Source organism: Bactrocera latifrons, unplaced genomic scaffold (genome assembly GCF_001853355.1).
Source record: "Bactrocera latifrons isolate USDA-ARS-PBARC rearing strain unplaced genomic scaffold, ASM185335v1 scaffold_162, whole genome shotgun sequence".
NCBI classification, from domain to species: domain Eukaryota; kingdom Metazoa; phylum Arthropoda; class Insecta; order Diptera; family Tephritidae; genus Bactrocera; species Bactrocera latifrons.
Genome location: NW_017535097.1, coordinates 556,264 through 572,066, shown reverse-complemented (window position 1 = coordinate 572,066; position 15,803 = coordinate 556,264). Strand labels below are relative to the sequence as shown.

General features: G+C 36.2%; 3 protein-coding genes across 4 annotated transcripts in view; 2 read left to right on the top strand and 1 right to left on the bottom strand.

The window, feature by feature from the left end:
• Nucleotides 1-15,803, bottom strand: part of LOC108966509 (low-density lipoprotein receptor) — a gene marked incomplete in the record, with an annotated part of 366,712 nt that overhangs the window by 195,956 nt on the left and 154,953 nt on the right.
• On the top strand, nt 2,986-14,122 carry LOC108966510 (organic cation transporter-like protein). Of its 2 annotated transcripts, XM_018929451.1 has the most exons (7): nt 2,986-3,445; nt 3,760-3,946; nt 4,418-4,676; nt 4,737-5,154; nt 5,232-5,698; nt 13,876-13,915; nt 13,978-14,122. In XM_018929451.1, the coding sequence occupies exons 1-7, from the start codon at nt 3,288-3,290 to the stop codon at nt 14,090-14,092; spliced, it is 1,644 nt and encodes a 547-aa protein (XP_018784996.1). In that variant the 5' UTR covers nt 2,986-3,287; the 3' UTR covers nt 14,093-14,122. The 2 variants fall into 2 exon arrangements, with proteins under 2 accessions (XP_018784996.1, XP_018784995.1); XM_018929450.1 differs by lacking the exons at nt 13,876-13,915; nt 13,978-14,122 and adding an exon at nt 5,801-6,144 and having other exon boundaries at nt 5,232-5,738.
• Nucleotides 11,960-13,863, top strand: LOC108966494 (organic cation transporter-like protein). The gene is made up of 5 exons (XM_018929423.1): nt 11,960-12,183; nt 12,488-12,674; nt 13,115-13,373; nt 13,434-13,814; nt 13,850-13,863. Exons 1-5 carry the CDS (start codon nt 12,035-12,037, stop codon nt 13,861-13,863), a joined length of 990 nt encoding a protein of 329 aa, XP_018784968.1. The 5' UTR covers nt 11,960-12,034.

Sequence of the window (15,803 nt, the reverse complement as noted above, 5' to 3'; positions counted from 1 at the left end):
GAAATTATGTGCTCACCGACAGCTCTGAAACAATTCGGCCATTGATCGATAGCAGCACGCACTTCGCTCTAAAGTGCACGCTGCTCGTTCTAAAGATATTTTTCGCCTGTTCAAACTGTGAATGTGTGGCATATTCGACAAGACCTGTTCTTGAGCCTTCTGGACTGCCAGATGGTCAAAGAACCTGCAGCTGTGAAACCAGGAATATTGATTATAAAGAATTACTTGCGTTTTGACGGCCGACAAAATACTTATAATCATTAATTTCTTTTATTTTTATATAGTAAATAAATAAACTTTTGAGCAAAGAGCAGCATTTGAATGATATTTTGAAAATTGTTCATTAAAAGTTATAGAAAATTCAAAACCCATGTAATACTTGAGCCACTGCTGACCGGTCTTGCTGGAAATTTAAAGCTCTCAATCGAAGAGAATATTGCTTAACTGCTTTACCACGCCTACTAAAACTTGCTTCTGGTACATTTTTGTCATTTTTTGCAAAAAAAAAAAAAAAAATGTTTCACAGAAGTGCAGAGATAATGCCGTTATAGGAAACTCCACTACCATTCAAAACAACCGCTTTATGTGGAAGACGCTGAACCTTGAAATAATATTTTTTGCCCATATTAATTTTTTTCGGTTCATTAGATGTTYAGATTTGATCGTGTTCCCTATTAAAAGCTTCTGCAAGCGCGAATATTTTTTCATTAATTTTTTTATTAAGTTATTCATTAAAAAGGTTACTATCATGACCGTAGACCGCATGTCACTAAAAAAGTCCCTTGCAACTGTTGAGTCCATTTCCTTTCCTATAAGTTTCTGTTATCCAAAGAGATTTCTGTGAAAAAAGTCGTGAAAAGATTTTATGGCTGAATTGTCAAGAACCATGTGCGGACGATCATTTAGTGTCTATTTTATAAAAACGGTGAACTTTTATCCTTTTCCAAATACAAAGACTACAAAAGATAAATAGTGAAAAATAGAGCATGATTATTCCAATTTTTTTTTTTTTTTTTTTTTTTTTTAACTTTATGCGGCTCATGTTATTTGTTTCTATGTAAAATATTTTTCGTTGTTTGTCTCAATTCAGTGAAATGTACAGTTTCCACATTTGAAGCAAATGATTCGGCACATTCCTCATATGATGTCTGGTATGAGGGCTTTTCTCAAATAATAACATACTAACGCTATTAACGGTAACACAATTAGCACTGAATTGAAAAATATTTACAGCTTTATTATGATAGATTATACGGTTCAAGTGATATGGTGGCATATAAGCTCCATTTAACCGAATGCAGTACATTTCCATATGAAGAGTGAGTTTTTGGATTAGACTTCCATCGTTGTTTGTTTATATAGTACATATGTKTGTATGAAAGTGGTAAATAAGAATCATGGCAACATGTTCTAAAAACGAAATTTTTGTTGCTCAGTATCGGCAAACACTCGSATGGTGTTGTTGATAGGGTTAGCACGACGGCATTTCATTCTGCCATACCATTTGAGTTAATTTCAGAATACTTCCCCTAATCTAATTTGTATAATTTGGATCACCATTTAAGAATTTTCTGTAATACGATATTATTCACTCTTCCATACAAATATATCTGCAATCATTGGAGGAATTTCAAAAATGTCAGCAATGACAAATTTCAAAACACAGTGATCGGATCAGACCTGGGTAATATCAAGTACCAGTACAACTTAAATTAAAGTATTTAAGTACGTACTAGTACCATTACTACTCAGTATTACACAGGTCTGGATCGGATACGAGCGCTTCGGTGTCCCTCCGTTTTCTGTGATCTCTACCACAAACTATGGTATGGCTGTGGCCTCAGAATATGCTTCGTTGTCTGAACGCGTTCAAAAATCTCAAATATCCGGTTAAAAGCGACTTATTGTTAGCATGCCCACAAACATAATTAGCCGTTCTATTTATAAATAGTTTGGCATGGGAATAACTGTACTTGCATTTTAACTGATAAGCGTGATCAACAGGTAGATAAAATCAAAGACGATTGCTCTACAACCAAGAGTTCTCAGGTCAATAAATTATTTCGAATTAAATCAGCTGCCAGGTAAATATACATGCTCACACCTGCGCACACATACACAGAAATCACATAGCCCAGTTTAGATATTGTGAGCAAGCGGTAGAATTTTATTAATGTCGAGCCTTAGAAACGCTGTCGAAAGTGAAAGTCTTCTAGGTTGTTGTTATTTGTTTGCGTATTTTTGTTTCAGTTGACAATTGGCTTTGCTTTTAGTGTCTCACAACAGATATATAGTTTTTTGACTTCGGACGGATAGGCACAGTGCGTCGCTTTCGGCAAAAAGAARCTGTAATTTTGGAAAATTCCAAAAAAAACCTTTAATGTAAGATTTATTTTTTCGTTTTGCGTATGTCACATATAATTCAAGTGAAATTTTTGGAAAGAAAATATAAAATATATGCAACGGAACTAAATGCAAGTGCTTCCATTGCTGCAGTGTTTCCGACCTTCTATGTGAATTACTCCTAAAATTTAGAAAAATATTGTAAAACAAGCAGACATTATCCGTACAATGATCTGCGAAAAAAACTTAAAAATTAAGAAATTAGGAACGCTTTATGAAAAGTTAAATTTTTCCTCAAATTTATGTTGTTTTTGGGCTGCCCAAATTCGCTTTTAAAAATTTAAGTGTTTCAGCTGAGCGACTTCCCTTTAAATGTCTGTAACTCAAAAATGATTTGAGATATYGGTTTGAAATTTGAGTATGTTATTTTTAAAGGCAGAAGCTATCGAAATTTCAAAACAAATTAAATTTTAATTTTCAAAGCTTCACGCGTGTGCGCCTTAAAAAATTAAAAAATTGTTTTTGTTTAACAACTTTCTTAGATCAAAACCAACAGTTTATTTTTAAAGGSGTTTTCTGCAAATTCAACTTTYCTTTAAAGGAKKACTTCTGAAATTTTTRWTATTTTTTTTTCAACTGCAGGTCATTGTATGGGCAATATAGTTCACTAATCACCTGCTCGCACCACGAATATACTGTGAGCGAAACACTGTGCGTCAGCAGCGCCATTGTTTACGCAGCAACTTTAAACAGCCGGCATAAGTGTATAAAAGTAGATCGTGGCGTTCAAAATTGCGGGTGCCAAACGGAAGTACCACCTAACTGAACATATACTCAGTAGTTAACGCGCGGGAGTGCACGCCTGTCACATGCCAGAAAACAGTTGTGCGGAACAAATTTTAATTTCTACTAAACTATTTCTAAATTTGTGAAGAAAWATCAAAATGGGTCTGCCACCAATGGATTTTGATGCTGTCCTGGAGAAATGCGGCAACTTCGGACGTTTTCAATATCTCATTTTATTATGTTTCGCAATCACGAACATCCTTTCGTCGATGCATTATTTTTCGCAGACGTTAATCAGTTTCACACCGGATCATTGGTGAGTCGCAGCAGCAGTTTTCTTTTTTTTTTGTTTTTTGAAAAAATTCATAGAATTGAAGTGCTAGTGGTAAATTTTTAGATATGAAATATTTATTTCGAAAACGGTTAATGCGTTGTAATGAAGTATGAAAAGTGAGAGAATTCAAGAAATGTACACAAATACTATTACCAAGAGTTCGAATTTTTAGCGAATGAAGTAAAAAGTGCTTTGAACGTATAAAAAGTTGKGGCTGTGGTAATTACCGCTATAAAGTGTCCAAAAGTACTGCTTTTAGCTTTTAATAAAAACTTKTGTTTCTGTAATCCAATCAGGTGCTATCACGMGAAGTTGGCCAACGCTAGTTTTGATGAAATTCGCGCGGTTTACGCCCAAACTCAGAGTCCACACTGCACACTACTCGATGATATAGTCGACGGCAAGCCAATTGTTGCTGAAGTGGGACAATGCCAGCAGTGGATCTATGAATATGAACAAGGTTTCAGGAGCGTCACCACAGATGTAAGTATACATCTCATACATCGGTTTTATAAAATAAAATATGCTTAAGGGACCATAATTTTATACAACAGATGAAAATCACTTAAAGAGCTGAAGGCTATACCAAAAATTGAGTTCCAGAAGTTTTTTTCCAATTCAAAGAAGCACTAGCATAAGTGCTTGATATTGGATTGGGATCAGTTTGAAGACAACAACAATAATGTCGAAAATAAAAACGAATGAATAAATATTTTTTTCTTTGTGCTCTTATTGCAACAGACCTCGTATGATTGATCTTAAGTGCAATTTAGTAACCTTAGGCTTCGCGGCGTTTTCAAATGACAGCATTTCCATCGTTTTAATTTAATTGCAGACAAGAGTATTCGTTTATGTTCCCAATGTCCTCATGAGGACCCATATAAATTCTATTTAAAACTATACCTTGTATATAATTTTAACTCTAAAGTAAACTCTTTACGCTTATGCTTTCAGCTCAATTGGGTATGTGATGACGCCTTTCAGTCGGCGGTAGGCCAATCGCTGTACTTTGTGGGTTCCGTTGCAGGCACAATGTTTTTCGGTTTCTTAGCCGATAAAGTCGGACGTCTACCTGCAATGCTTTGCACTACTTTTACTGGTGCTTTAGGTGATTTCCTAACAAGCTTTGCCAATAATTTGCCAACATTTGCGCTCTTCCGCTTCGTTTCCGGCCTATCCACAGATACGCTGTTCTACCTCACATACATAATGGGTAAGTTCAAAAAATCGGTCACTCTTTCCATATTTTTAATTACGGAAATTTCGCTTGCAGTTTTTGAATACTTGAGTCCACAGAAGCGCACGCTCGGCCTTAACTTGATAACCGGCGTATTCTATTTCATCGGCTTGGCGCTTTCACCCTGGTACGCGCTTTGGTCCGGTTCGTGGCGTAATTATCTATACATAGCTTCCGTACCGGCTTTGATTGCTRTCACTTATCCTTTTGTGATTTGTGAGAGCGCACAGTGGCTGATCACAACACAACGCTATGAACGCGCTGTCAAATGTCTGAAGCGTGTTGCCAAAATCAATAAGCGCGATGTGAAAGACGAAGTATTCGAAGAGTTCGTAGCATATTATCAGGAGAAGGTGGCCGACGAGCGCAAATTGAAGATTACTAAGGACACTTTCTGGGGCATGTTCCGTACACCACGTCTACGTAAATTCACCACCATAATGGTGTTGAAATCGTGAGTAATATGTCACGTTTTATATAAACTAATACTTTGACTCTTTGTTTTCTCTTTCTGTTGCACTTCTACTATAGCATGTTCATATCGCTCGCAGTCGATGTGATCAGTAAAAATATGGAAGGCATGGGTTCCTCACCATTTTTCCTCTTCTCGGCTACTTCGGTGGTCTATATTATTGGCGGTTTCAGCATTATTCTGCTACAGAATCGCATCGGTCGTAAGGGCATGGCTTTCAGCACGCTACTACTGAGCGCCGTAATTGTTGCCACTACTGGATTTCTGATTGCCACACTTGATACCGARCAGCATGCGACCATTCTCGCTATTATGGTCGGTCTCGGTCGTTACGGTGTCGTTGTGAGCTACGAGGCAGAGGCGCAGTATGCCTCCGAATTTATACCCACCTCGGTACGCGGTCGCGGCATGGCGAATATACATGTTGCCGGCTTCGCTTTTACTAGCCTTAGCTCTTATGTAATCTACCTCGGTTACTTATACAAACCACTGCCGTCCATTTTTGTCTCAATAATATTGTTTTTGGGTGCGATTTTGTGTTTGGCGCTGCCAGAGACTATGAATCAGTATGTACAAAAATAGATAAATATAGATATATGWATGAGACTCTCATTTGCTGTACTTGCAGAAAATTACCGCAGACCTTGAAAGATGGCGAGGAGTTTGCGCGACACCAACGCTGGTACTACTTCCCATGCTTCGACAGRCAGCAGRAGCAAAAAGACGCTGAAAATAACAACTGAGAGTAGGACTGTTCAATTGTGTATGTGCTTTTAGTGTTTGATTATATGGAATTGGAATTTCATATTGAAATTTTGGTGGAGAGGTGACTACTTTCAGTTAGTTTATAGGAAATATCAATATTAAAGTTTCTCAGAGCTTTATGAAGTTTTCCTTAAAATTGTGTGTTTTGTTGAGCGTGTATATTGTAGTTTGAAAAACTCTGTTTTTGATTAAAAAATGAATTGTTTAAAAAAGTTGTGTAAAACCATATAGTATAGTTTTCACTGTATATACGAACACACTAACAGCCCAGATATACAACATTCGATGAAGAGGATTATTCTCTTACTCACCTGAAGCCTTACTTAAAGCCAGTTTAAACTTGCTGCAAGCCAAGCCCTATCGACGAACTGTAATTGACAAAGTACCCATAATTTCACATTGTTTCATTGAGGGCTACAACTTCCTTAGAAAGTTAATAATTTCACTAGATCAGAAATATAATTCGAAAATGGKTAAGAATGTACTATACTCATATATAAAGAAAGTTTCAGGACAGAGGTTTGTAGAATTTTAATAGGCATTTATTTTGTCGCGATAAATTCCTTCTTCACTGCCCGATAATACCACTGAGTTGGCTGTTATTGAGCTAACTTGCATAACTGCATTTCAAAAGCTACTCGTGGCGCCATTTTGTCTGCTCAAATATCGAAGAAGATTATGTGGCAGGGAGAAGTTGRTGAAGAAGAGGTGAACTCTTCCACGGCTAGGAAACTACGAGGGAAGGTTGGAGGGGAAATCTTCTATAAGAGATTCTCCATCCATCTTATCTTTAGRCTGAAGTAGTGCAAGGTGGCAGTAGACGTACTACTACGAAACACAGCCGTTTCAGGTAGCTAAGCATTTACCTTGACAGCAGAGCGGCAATACTAGCGCTGAGCTCACTAACTGTGTGCTCAAAGCCAGGCAAGGACTGCAAGTCCTGACTTGAGTTCAAAACGAAATCAATGAGTTGACCAAGTGAGCACCTCGACGACTGCTAGATCTAATTTTTCGTCTAGAGTAGAACGCAGGTATCTACTGAACTTATTGCCCTTAACAAAGTCCATCTTGCCSTAGTAGTMGTGTATCTTACCCGAYGTTGCCCAAAAATCTKGTCGGACGCAAGTTGTTCAAGTTGTATGAAGAAGGGTGAGGTAGAAATGTCCAGCCACTTTTTTCCATTATCCAGCTTTTACAAAACTGTGGTTAAAATATCTTAGACAGATGATATAGCGGCAATTGGCATAACCCTCCTCCATTTTTGGCAGACTCAAAGCACTTCGCGGTTTATGAGGATCTTATAATCAGTAATATAAGAGTTGTGTGTACCACAATGTAGCAGCTTTCCAAGTGACATCCCTGTAAACATCGTCCTTTTAACCTAACCTGACTGTCATTAGTGAGGAATTATTACAAATATGGTTCCCTGGTTAACAAGGGGTTACATGAGTTTCCTTGGGTAAAAAACAACTTTTTTGCAACAATTTTTTTCTCATAAAAAAAAATTAAATATTTTATTAGAATTTTGTATTGTAACAAACATACAAAATTAACAAAGAAATTTTTAAATTTTTGGAAAAAAATATTTCACGACGCCATTTCCGTCGACATTTGTACAAAAAAATTTAAATTGAAGTGAAAATTCCGCGACATTTTTTTCAAATAGTTGTAATCGAAAAAAAGTACTTTGTCCAAGTCTTTAAGAACTTTATTTCAAAGAACTGTATAAAAAAAAATTGCTTCGTCCAAGTCTTTCAAAATTTTATCTCAAAGACCTGTGCAAAATTTCATGAATATCGGTTGAATAATTCTCGAAAAATCTAGCCAACCGATTTCAAAAACAAAGCTTCGAGACAAATGCGTTTAAAAACTGCGCATCCGACTAATTCGAGTTCTTTATTATCTCCGAAAGTATTAATCGGATCAGCTTGAAAATTTAGGACAATATTTTGGAGGTGTTGCAGAATTTAATAAGACAATAAAGAAATCGATTTTTTGAAACCCCTTAATGACTCACTTTTAGCACATTATTCTTTATCGACTCAATTACACCATTTTGTTTTGCGGTCGAGTTTTGGCTTCGTTATATAATATATGATGTGTATTAGTGTAAAGCTTATAAGATACCTCAGCGTGGTGAAACCAGATCAATTGTTCATTTTATCAATTATAATTACTTTGTGACACAGGCAGCCAAATGGCTTGAATGATCTTCCTTATGCTTCCTACGCATTTCGATCTAATGTACGATGAGTTATTATATTCTTCTTATTACAAGTAACAAACATCCGAACAAAGTTCTAATACCAATTCATATTCGTGTTTTGTATAAGAAACCCGTAGAGAAGAATTTATTGGAAGAAAAAAAATTTCAATTTGGATTTTCACTTAATTTTTTCGCACTCCTTAGCACAACCTCAACCCTGCCATTGACTTGCAGTGTAAGTGCAATGGCTACAAACACCACCTAATGCACAGAAGTTTTGAGTTTTATGTATGTAAATCCGTACCAATACGTATGTAGATTATACTTTTGCATATATATATATAGCTACACAAATTTAACAAGGCAAAGCGCCAAATAAGGTATGCAAATAAACACTTCAACTTTGAAATTCGTTAAATGAAAGAAATAATAAAGAGGAGTAAGAAGGAAAATGTTGAAATAGGAGAGAGTGTACACAGGGAGAATGCAAAGAGCGCAAATGGGGGGGAAAACGTCACTGAAACTGTATATGGAGTATACACTAACATAACTGCACATACAGTCTTTGAAAAATGTGAACACTACACTCACTCGCTTACATATCGGTTATGCAAATACAACACTTTAAAAATTATGCCCTACATATGACTTGCTGAGAGGAAAGTAATGTCRATGCATAGCAACAACAATGCACACACATACACTTACTGTACTTATATTTTACTTAGCATTATGTCGGTGGCGGCATAACAAACAAACACTCACCTACACACACACACACACACAAGTGCTTAGACGGCAAACAACGTTGAGCAGACACACTTATGTATATTTATAGACATACATATATAAACAAAGCTGTAAACAACAACGTCAGAAGATAGAGAGGTTGCTTGCCTACGCTTGTGAACCGTAAAAAGGTAGATTTGTTCACTAAAATGTCACGGTGGGTAGCCTACTTTTCGGCGCTTAAGTATACACGCGCGTTAATGCCGCTCAGCAGGGTGTATGTATGCGTGGCTATATGTTTTTTTTGTTTAGTGTTTTTCCTCATTTTTTGCGTATTTCAAAAGTTCGTCTTTCATATGTGTACGTCGTTTGTATGCATGCGTTGTTGTTGCCGCGTTGCAATGTGGAAATTTGTCAAGTTCATTGGTTGCTGAGTGCCAAGTGCGCGCCATGCAGCTGAATATTGCTTTGCCTTGCAGCCAACTTTATTTGCAACATTAGGAATTCCAAGCATGCACACATATATACATACACCATAAACACCCACATACATCCACCATCTACATATATGCATGTATAGTACGCATCTAAAATGTGGGAGGTGGCACCGAAGGTTGTGAACCGGAAAATGTGTCAATGTTGCACACATACTTTTTCACTTAGCAATTTTTACATTTGCATTCTCGTATGCATTTTTATTATGCACTCACAACAGTTAGAGCACTCTGAATAAATAGCAACAGTAGCTGTGTTGCAATGCGAGGCAGATGAGGTGAAATAATTTCATTTAAGGTAACATTAAATTTGTGAAAGAGCACAGCTAAGAATCAATTTAAGAAAAGTTGAATTAAAAGTATATAACAGTTGTTTGTATAACTTCACGWTATAGTTATAGAAATATATACCAATATAACCTGGACAATATGTATGTAGATTACATTTTTGCATATATGTATACAGCTACACAACTTTAACAAGGCAAAGCGCCAAATAAGGTATGCAAATAAACACTTCAACTGATTTATGTCACCTCATCCGCCAAATTCGTGTATCTTCACGATCTCTTCATATGAAAAAAGTTTTCCATACAAGCACTKGATTATGATTGTTCAGCTTGTAGGGCAACTATATGCTATAATCGTTGAATATCGACGATTCCGACAAGCGAGCAGCTTCTTGAAAAAAAGGAAGGTATGCAAACAAMAAGTTATCAAAACGAAACACGCTTCGAAATCAAACGGTTAGCCGGTTAGAAGGAAAGTGAACTAATATTAGCTTATACTTTTACTAACATAAATMGACGTACAATTTTTAAGTTGCTTAAAGACGAGGGTTGGGAATTACTATACTTTATTTAGACTTAGAACTTGTGCTCAGACTTAACCTAAACAAAAATAAAGCCGAACAAGCACTTTTCTRYAATGAAGAGTTTTTAGATAAATGAAATATTAGTTTAGCAATACATCAACTGCTTAGTAAATAGGCGCGCATACATTTAATTCACAAGCGCAGACACATACACTGACACACAGACAATGTGCTTAGAAACGTTGCCGAAAGTAAAAGTCAAGTCAAGCTACTACATTACGTAATATTTGTGCTTCGGCGACAACTTTAAATTTTTAGCGCATATGCACCGTGTGTTGGCTTTGATAAAAAATATGAAAATTTTTTCCGTCTGTTACGCAGAAAATAGTTTCTTGGGCAGCTCTAAATCTGTCTCTTATACACATCTAGATGTGTATAAGAGACATATATAATACATACATACATTCACACAAACTATTACAAAAGCAAATATGTCAACAAAGCTGACTCCTCAGGGTTTATTACAAAACTCAATTTTCAATGTTGTATGGGTATAGAAWAAAASCAATTTTTAAGATAACACTGTGCAACGACTGCGTCATTGTTGATATTCATAAACGCAGTAATTATTGTTATTTGCCCAACGGTAAGTGTACCGTAAGGGTATAAAAGGTGATGCTGATGTTTGGGAGTTTCCGGTAGCTTTCGGATATATTGCCTAACTGACCGCATAGTGAATAGATAGAGCGAAGGAGTGCACGCGTGTCGAATGCTAGTAAACGTTTTCTAACTTCTATAATTTAGTAAAAATAACTATCACAGTTGTTAATAAAATGCAAATGGATTTTGATGTGGTTTTGGAAAAGTGCGGCAGTTTCGGACGTTTTCAATACATTATACTGTTATGTTTCGGAATTGTGAATATTCTTTCGTCGCTTCATTATTATTCACAGATTCTGATTACTTTTACACCGGAGCATTGGTGAGTCGCAAACGGATTTTTGTTTTGTGGAAAATTCAGCGAGTTAGTGCTGCAAGGGGTGAAAAACAAAAATTTAAAAGAGTTTTTTTTTTTAATTCTTAATTTTTAATTTGAAGTATGGACAGTTAATAAGAAAACACCTTAAAATATTTTCATTAAAAGTGCAAACAGTCTTCTAAAGTGGTTTCCACATTACTGAAAATATGAAATGTATACACCAGAACTTGTTTTAGTTTAAAACCGTTTTACATGCATGCTTAATTTTGTGTTTAATTTGAATCTATGTTTCTGAATTTCAACCAGGTGCTATCACGAGAAGTTGGCCAACGCTAGTTTTGAGGAAATTCGCGCGGTTTACGCCCAAACTCAGAGTCCACACTGCACACGTCTCTACGATATAGTCGACGGCAAGCCAATTGTTGCTGAAGTGGGACTGTGCCAGCAGTGGATCTATGAATATGAGAGAGGATATCAAACCATCACCACACAAGTAAGTAGTACAGCTGTCTCTTATACACATCTAGATGTGTATAAGAGAAAAGCTGACTCCTCAGGGTTTATTACAAAACTCAATTTTCAATGTTGTATGGGTATAGAATAAAAGCAATTTTTAAGATAACACTGTGCAACGACTGCGTCATTGTTGATATTCATAAACGCAGTAATTATTGTTATTTGCACAACGGTAAGTGTACCGTAAGGGTATAAAAGGTGATGCTGATGTTTGGGAGTTTCCGGTAGCTTTCGGATATATTGCCTAACTGACCGCATAGTGAATAGATAGAGCGAAGGAGTGCACGCTTATCGAATGCTAGTAAACGTTTTCTAACTTCTATAATTTAGTAAAAATAACTATCACAGTTGTTAATAAAATGCAAATGGATTTTGATGTGGTTTTGGAAAAGTGCGGCAGTTTCGGACGTTTTCAATACATTATACTGTTATGTTTCGGAATTGTGAATATTCTTTCGTCGCTTCATTATTATTCACAGATTCTGATTACTTTTACACCGGAGCATTGGTGAGTCGCAAACGGATTTTTGTTTTGTGGAAAATTCAGCGAGTTAGTGCTGCAAGGGGTGAAAAACAAAAATTTAAAAGAGTTTTTTTTTTTTAATTCTTAATTTTTAATTTGAAGTATGGACAGTTAATAAGAAAACACCTTAAAATATTTTCATTAAAAGTGCAAACAGTCTTCTAAAGTGGTTTCCACATTACTGAAAATATGAAATGTATACACCAGCACTTGTTTTAGTTTAAAACCGTTTTACATGCATGCTTAATTTTGTGTTTAATTTGAATCTATGTTTCTGAATTTCAACCAGGTGCTATCACGAGAAGTTGGCCAACGCTAGTTTTGAGGAAATTCGCGCGGTTTACGCCCAAACTCAGAGTCCACACTGCACACGTCTCTACGATATAGTCGACGGCAAGCCAATTGTTGCTGAAGTGGGACCATGTCAGCAGTGGATCTATGAATATGAGAGAGGATATCAAACCATCACCACACAAGTAAGTAGTACAGTACTAAACTAAACATTTTATGGATCTGAGACAATCTTAATCTCATTATATACCTGTATTTGTGTGGCACTGCAACTCAAGAAGCACCTAAGTATTTARTATGGTTATAGCTTCCTTTGTAAACTACCAGTTCTGCGACTCAAGAGGACCTCATGCAGGCTGCATGGCAGTTTGTAAATGCAAAATGAAGGCCTTGAAATAGGAATCACATCTCCTGAATAGGACACTGGAATTTATAACTAAGCGGGGCCTATGTGATTCGTTGTGAGAGAGGTGTCAATAGACCTTATATCGCGGCAGATCACACCTCAATTTTTTCTATCTTTCTTTCTATATACAATTAAATGGACGTATAAAAACTAGACCTAAACCCATACGTTATGTATAATTTTAACTCTAAAGTAAAATCTTTACGCTAATGCTTTCAGCTCAATTGGGTATGTGATGACGCCTTTCAGTCGGCGGTAGGCCAATCGCTGTACTTTTTGGGTTCCGTTGCAGGAACAATGTTTTTCGGTTTCTTAGCCGACAAAGTCGGACGTCTACCTGCAATGATTTGCACAACTTTAAGTGGGGCTTTAGGTGATTTCCTAACAAGCTTTGCCAATAATTTGCCAACATTTGCGCTTTTCCGTTTCGTTTCCGGCCTRTCCACAGATACGCTGTTCTACCTCATGTATATAATGGGTAAGTTCAAATAATATGTGACTCACTCCATATTTTTCATTATGAAAACTTCGCTTGCAGTATTCGAATACTTGTGTCCACAGAAGCGCACGCTCGGCCTGAATCTGATAACCGGTGTATTCTATTTTACCGGCTTGGTACTCACACCATGGTTTGCACTTTGGTCCGGTTCATGGCGCCTCTACCTGTACATCGCTTCTATGCCTGCGCTGATTGTATTCACTTTTCCATTTTTGATTTGTGAGAGCGCACAGTGGCTGATCACAACACAMCGCTATGAACGCGCCGTCAAATGTCTGAAGCGWGTTGCCAAAATAAACAAACGCGAAGTGAAAGACGAAGTATTCGAAGAGTTCGTAGCATATTATCAGAAGAAGGCGGCCGACGAGCGCAAACTCGTTGCCACGAAAGACACTTTCTGGGGCATGTTCCGTACACCACGTGCTGTCTCTTATACACATCTAGATGTGTATAAGAGACGTCTCAATAATATTGTTTTTGGGTGCGATTTTGTGTTTGGCGCTGCCAGAGACTATGAATCAGTATGTACAAAAATAGATAAATATAGATATATGAATGAGACTCTCATTTGCTGTACTTGCAGAAAATTACCGCAGACCTTGAAAGATGGCGAGGAGTTTGCGCGACACCAACGCTGGTACTACTTCCCATGCTTCAGCAGGCAGCAGGAGCAAAAAGACGCTGAAATCTGCAATTGATTKTTGTGCTCCTCATGTGTGTATGTCAGTTCAATATTTTAATAGATGATAATGGAATTTCACAAAGCAATATTAAATTTTAAATTTATCCACTGTCGCATTGTTTTCATTTTCTCTTGAGTGTTAAACCAAATTAAGGGCTAGTTATTATAAGCAGGGATCTTCGGGGTGTATATAAATATTTTTTTGTTAAATTATTAAAACGAGTTGATCCAACATAAGTTTTACTGTACGTTTTAGAGAATGCTACTGAGTTGGTAGAACTATGTGGATTTCCCATCCGAGTTGTTAGAAAGCACTTTATCGGTTGTGTGAGAATAAAACGATCAGGCGCTGCAATCTGGCTCACTCTCTCTTCATTTTGCATATAAAAAGTTTTAGTCTTGACTGCTAAAGACATTATCACTTTATGAAATTTTGATTTCAAAATGGTTATATTATATCTACCAAATATATATTTCCCWTATCTATTTGGTAGATATTGGTTAGATTAACTTAGGGCTCTGAAAGAAAACACCCACATTTTGCTTGAAATACARTTTTTTATTGTGCAGCTTTTTGTAATTTATTTCGCATGCCTTATTATTTACATCAATATTATTGAAAACTAACAAATAAAATTGCAAATTGATAACCTCACACTTGAAAGGTCACTAAAGTGGAAACTGAAACACAGCAATTTTACGCGAACATCAAAGAGCCGCTTTAAGCGTGGAACTAACTGGCTATTTTGCAAATTGTTACTAACAGAGTGTTGTTTTCAAATATTATTTTAAATTATTTTAAATAACCTTTGAGTAAAGTGCAACTTGAGATAGGAATATACGTAGAATAAGCATTTCTTAAGAAATWTTCAAACAATGAAAAGTTCGCTTTCTAAGCAACCAATCAAATTCACATACAGATTACTACGCTTGCATATATATATACACATATATATGTATATGTATGTTATTTCAAATTCCTACAGCTTATCGCACTTGCAACTGCCTCCATCGGTTCCGGGCTAGAAATGGGAATAAGTCGCAGTGGACTATATGTCTAGCCGTTTCTATTGTTTGTTTCATATGAATGCGCTATCAAATAYGGTCGTTGGATTTTCATTTCATAGAATCAATTAAACTGCCACTTGGTCATATCAAACAAATGTTTAAGCAATCGTAATAGATATTTTTAAGAACATGCCTTAMACTTGTATAYTCTTGTAATATAWTAGTTTTGTTCACCTAACCGTTGTTGGTATCAGCTAAAAGTAATAGATATAGATGTGACATCTTGTGACAAAAAACAACATGGAAATGGTAATTAAAGTGTTATTTAAAAAAAAAAATCATTTTACTAAGTTGGTAGGGTTATATATAATTACTATGCTACATATGAGCGTGATCTGCCAACCAATTTGTTCAAAGCAGCTGATTAAGTCGGTACTTCACAGTAGTGCAAAAAAGGTTAAAATATCGAACAAAGAATTTCTGTCAAATTTTGTATTTCTGCACAAATTTCTGTTGCGAATGTTGCAAAAGGCTTACGGTGATTCAGTTTTAAAGCTCAATTAAGATAAAAGATACCGTATACAGATCCATACTATACATGCTTGATTGTGCGAATTTATAACTCACATTCTTGGAGAGCATTATAACTGAAGATAAGACATTGGTTTATGAGCTTGACATGCAAACAAGTCAACAATCATCGGAATGAAGAGCAAAAA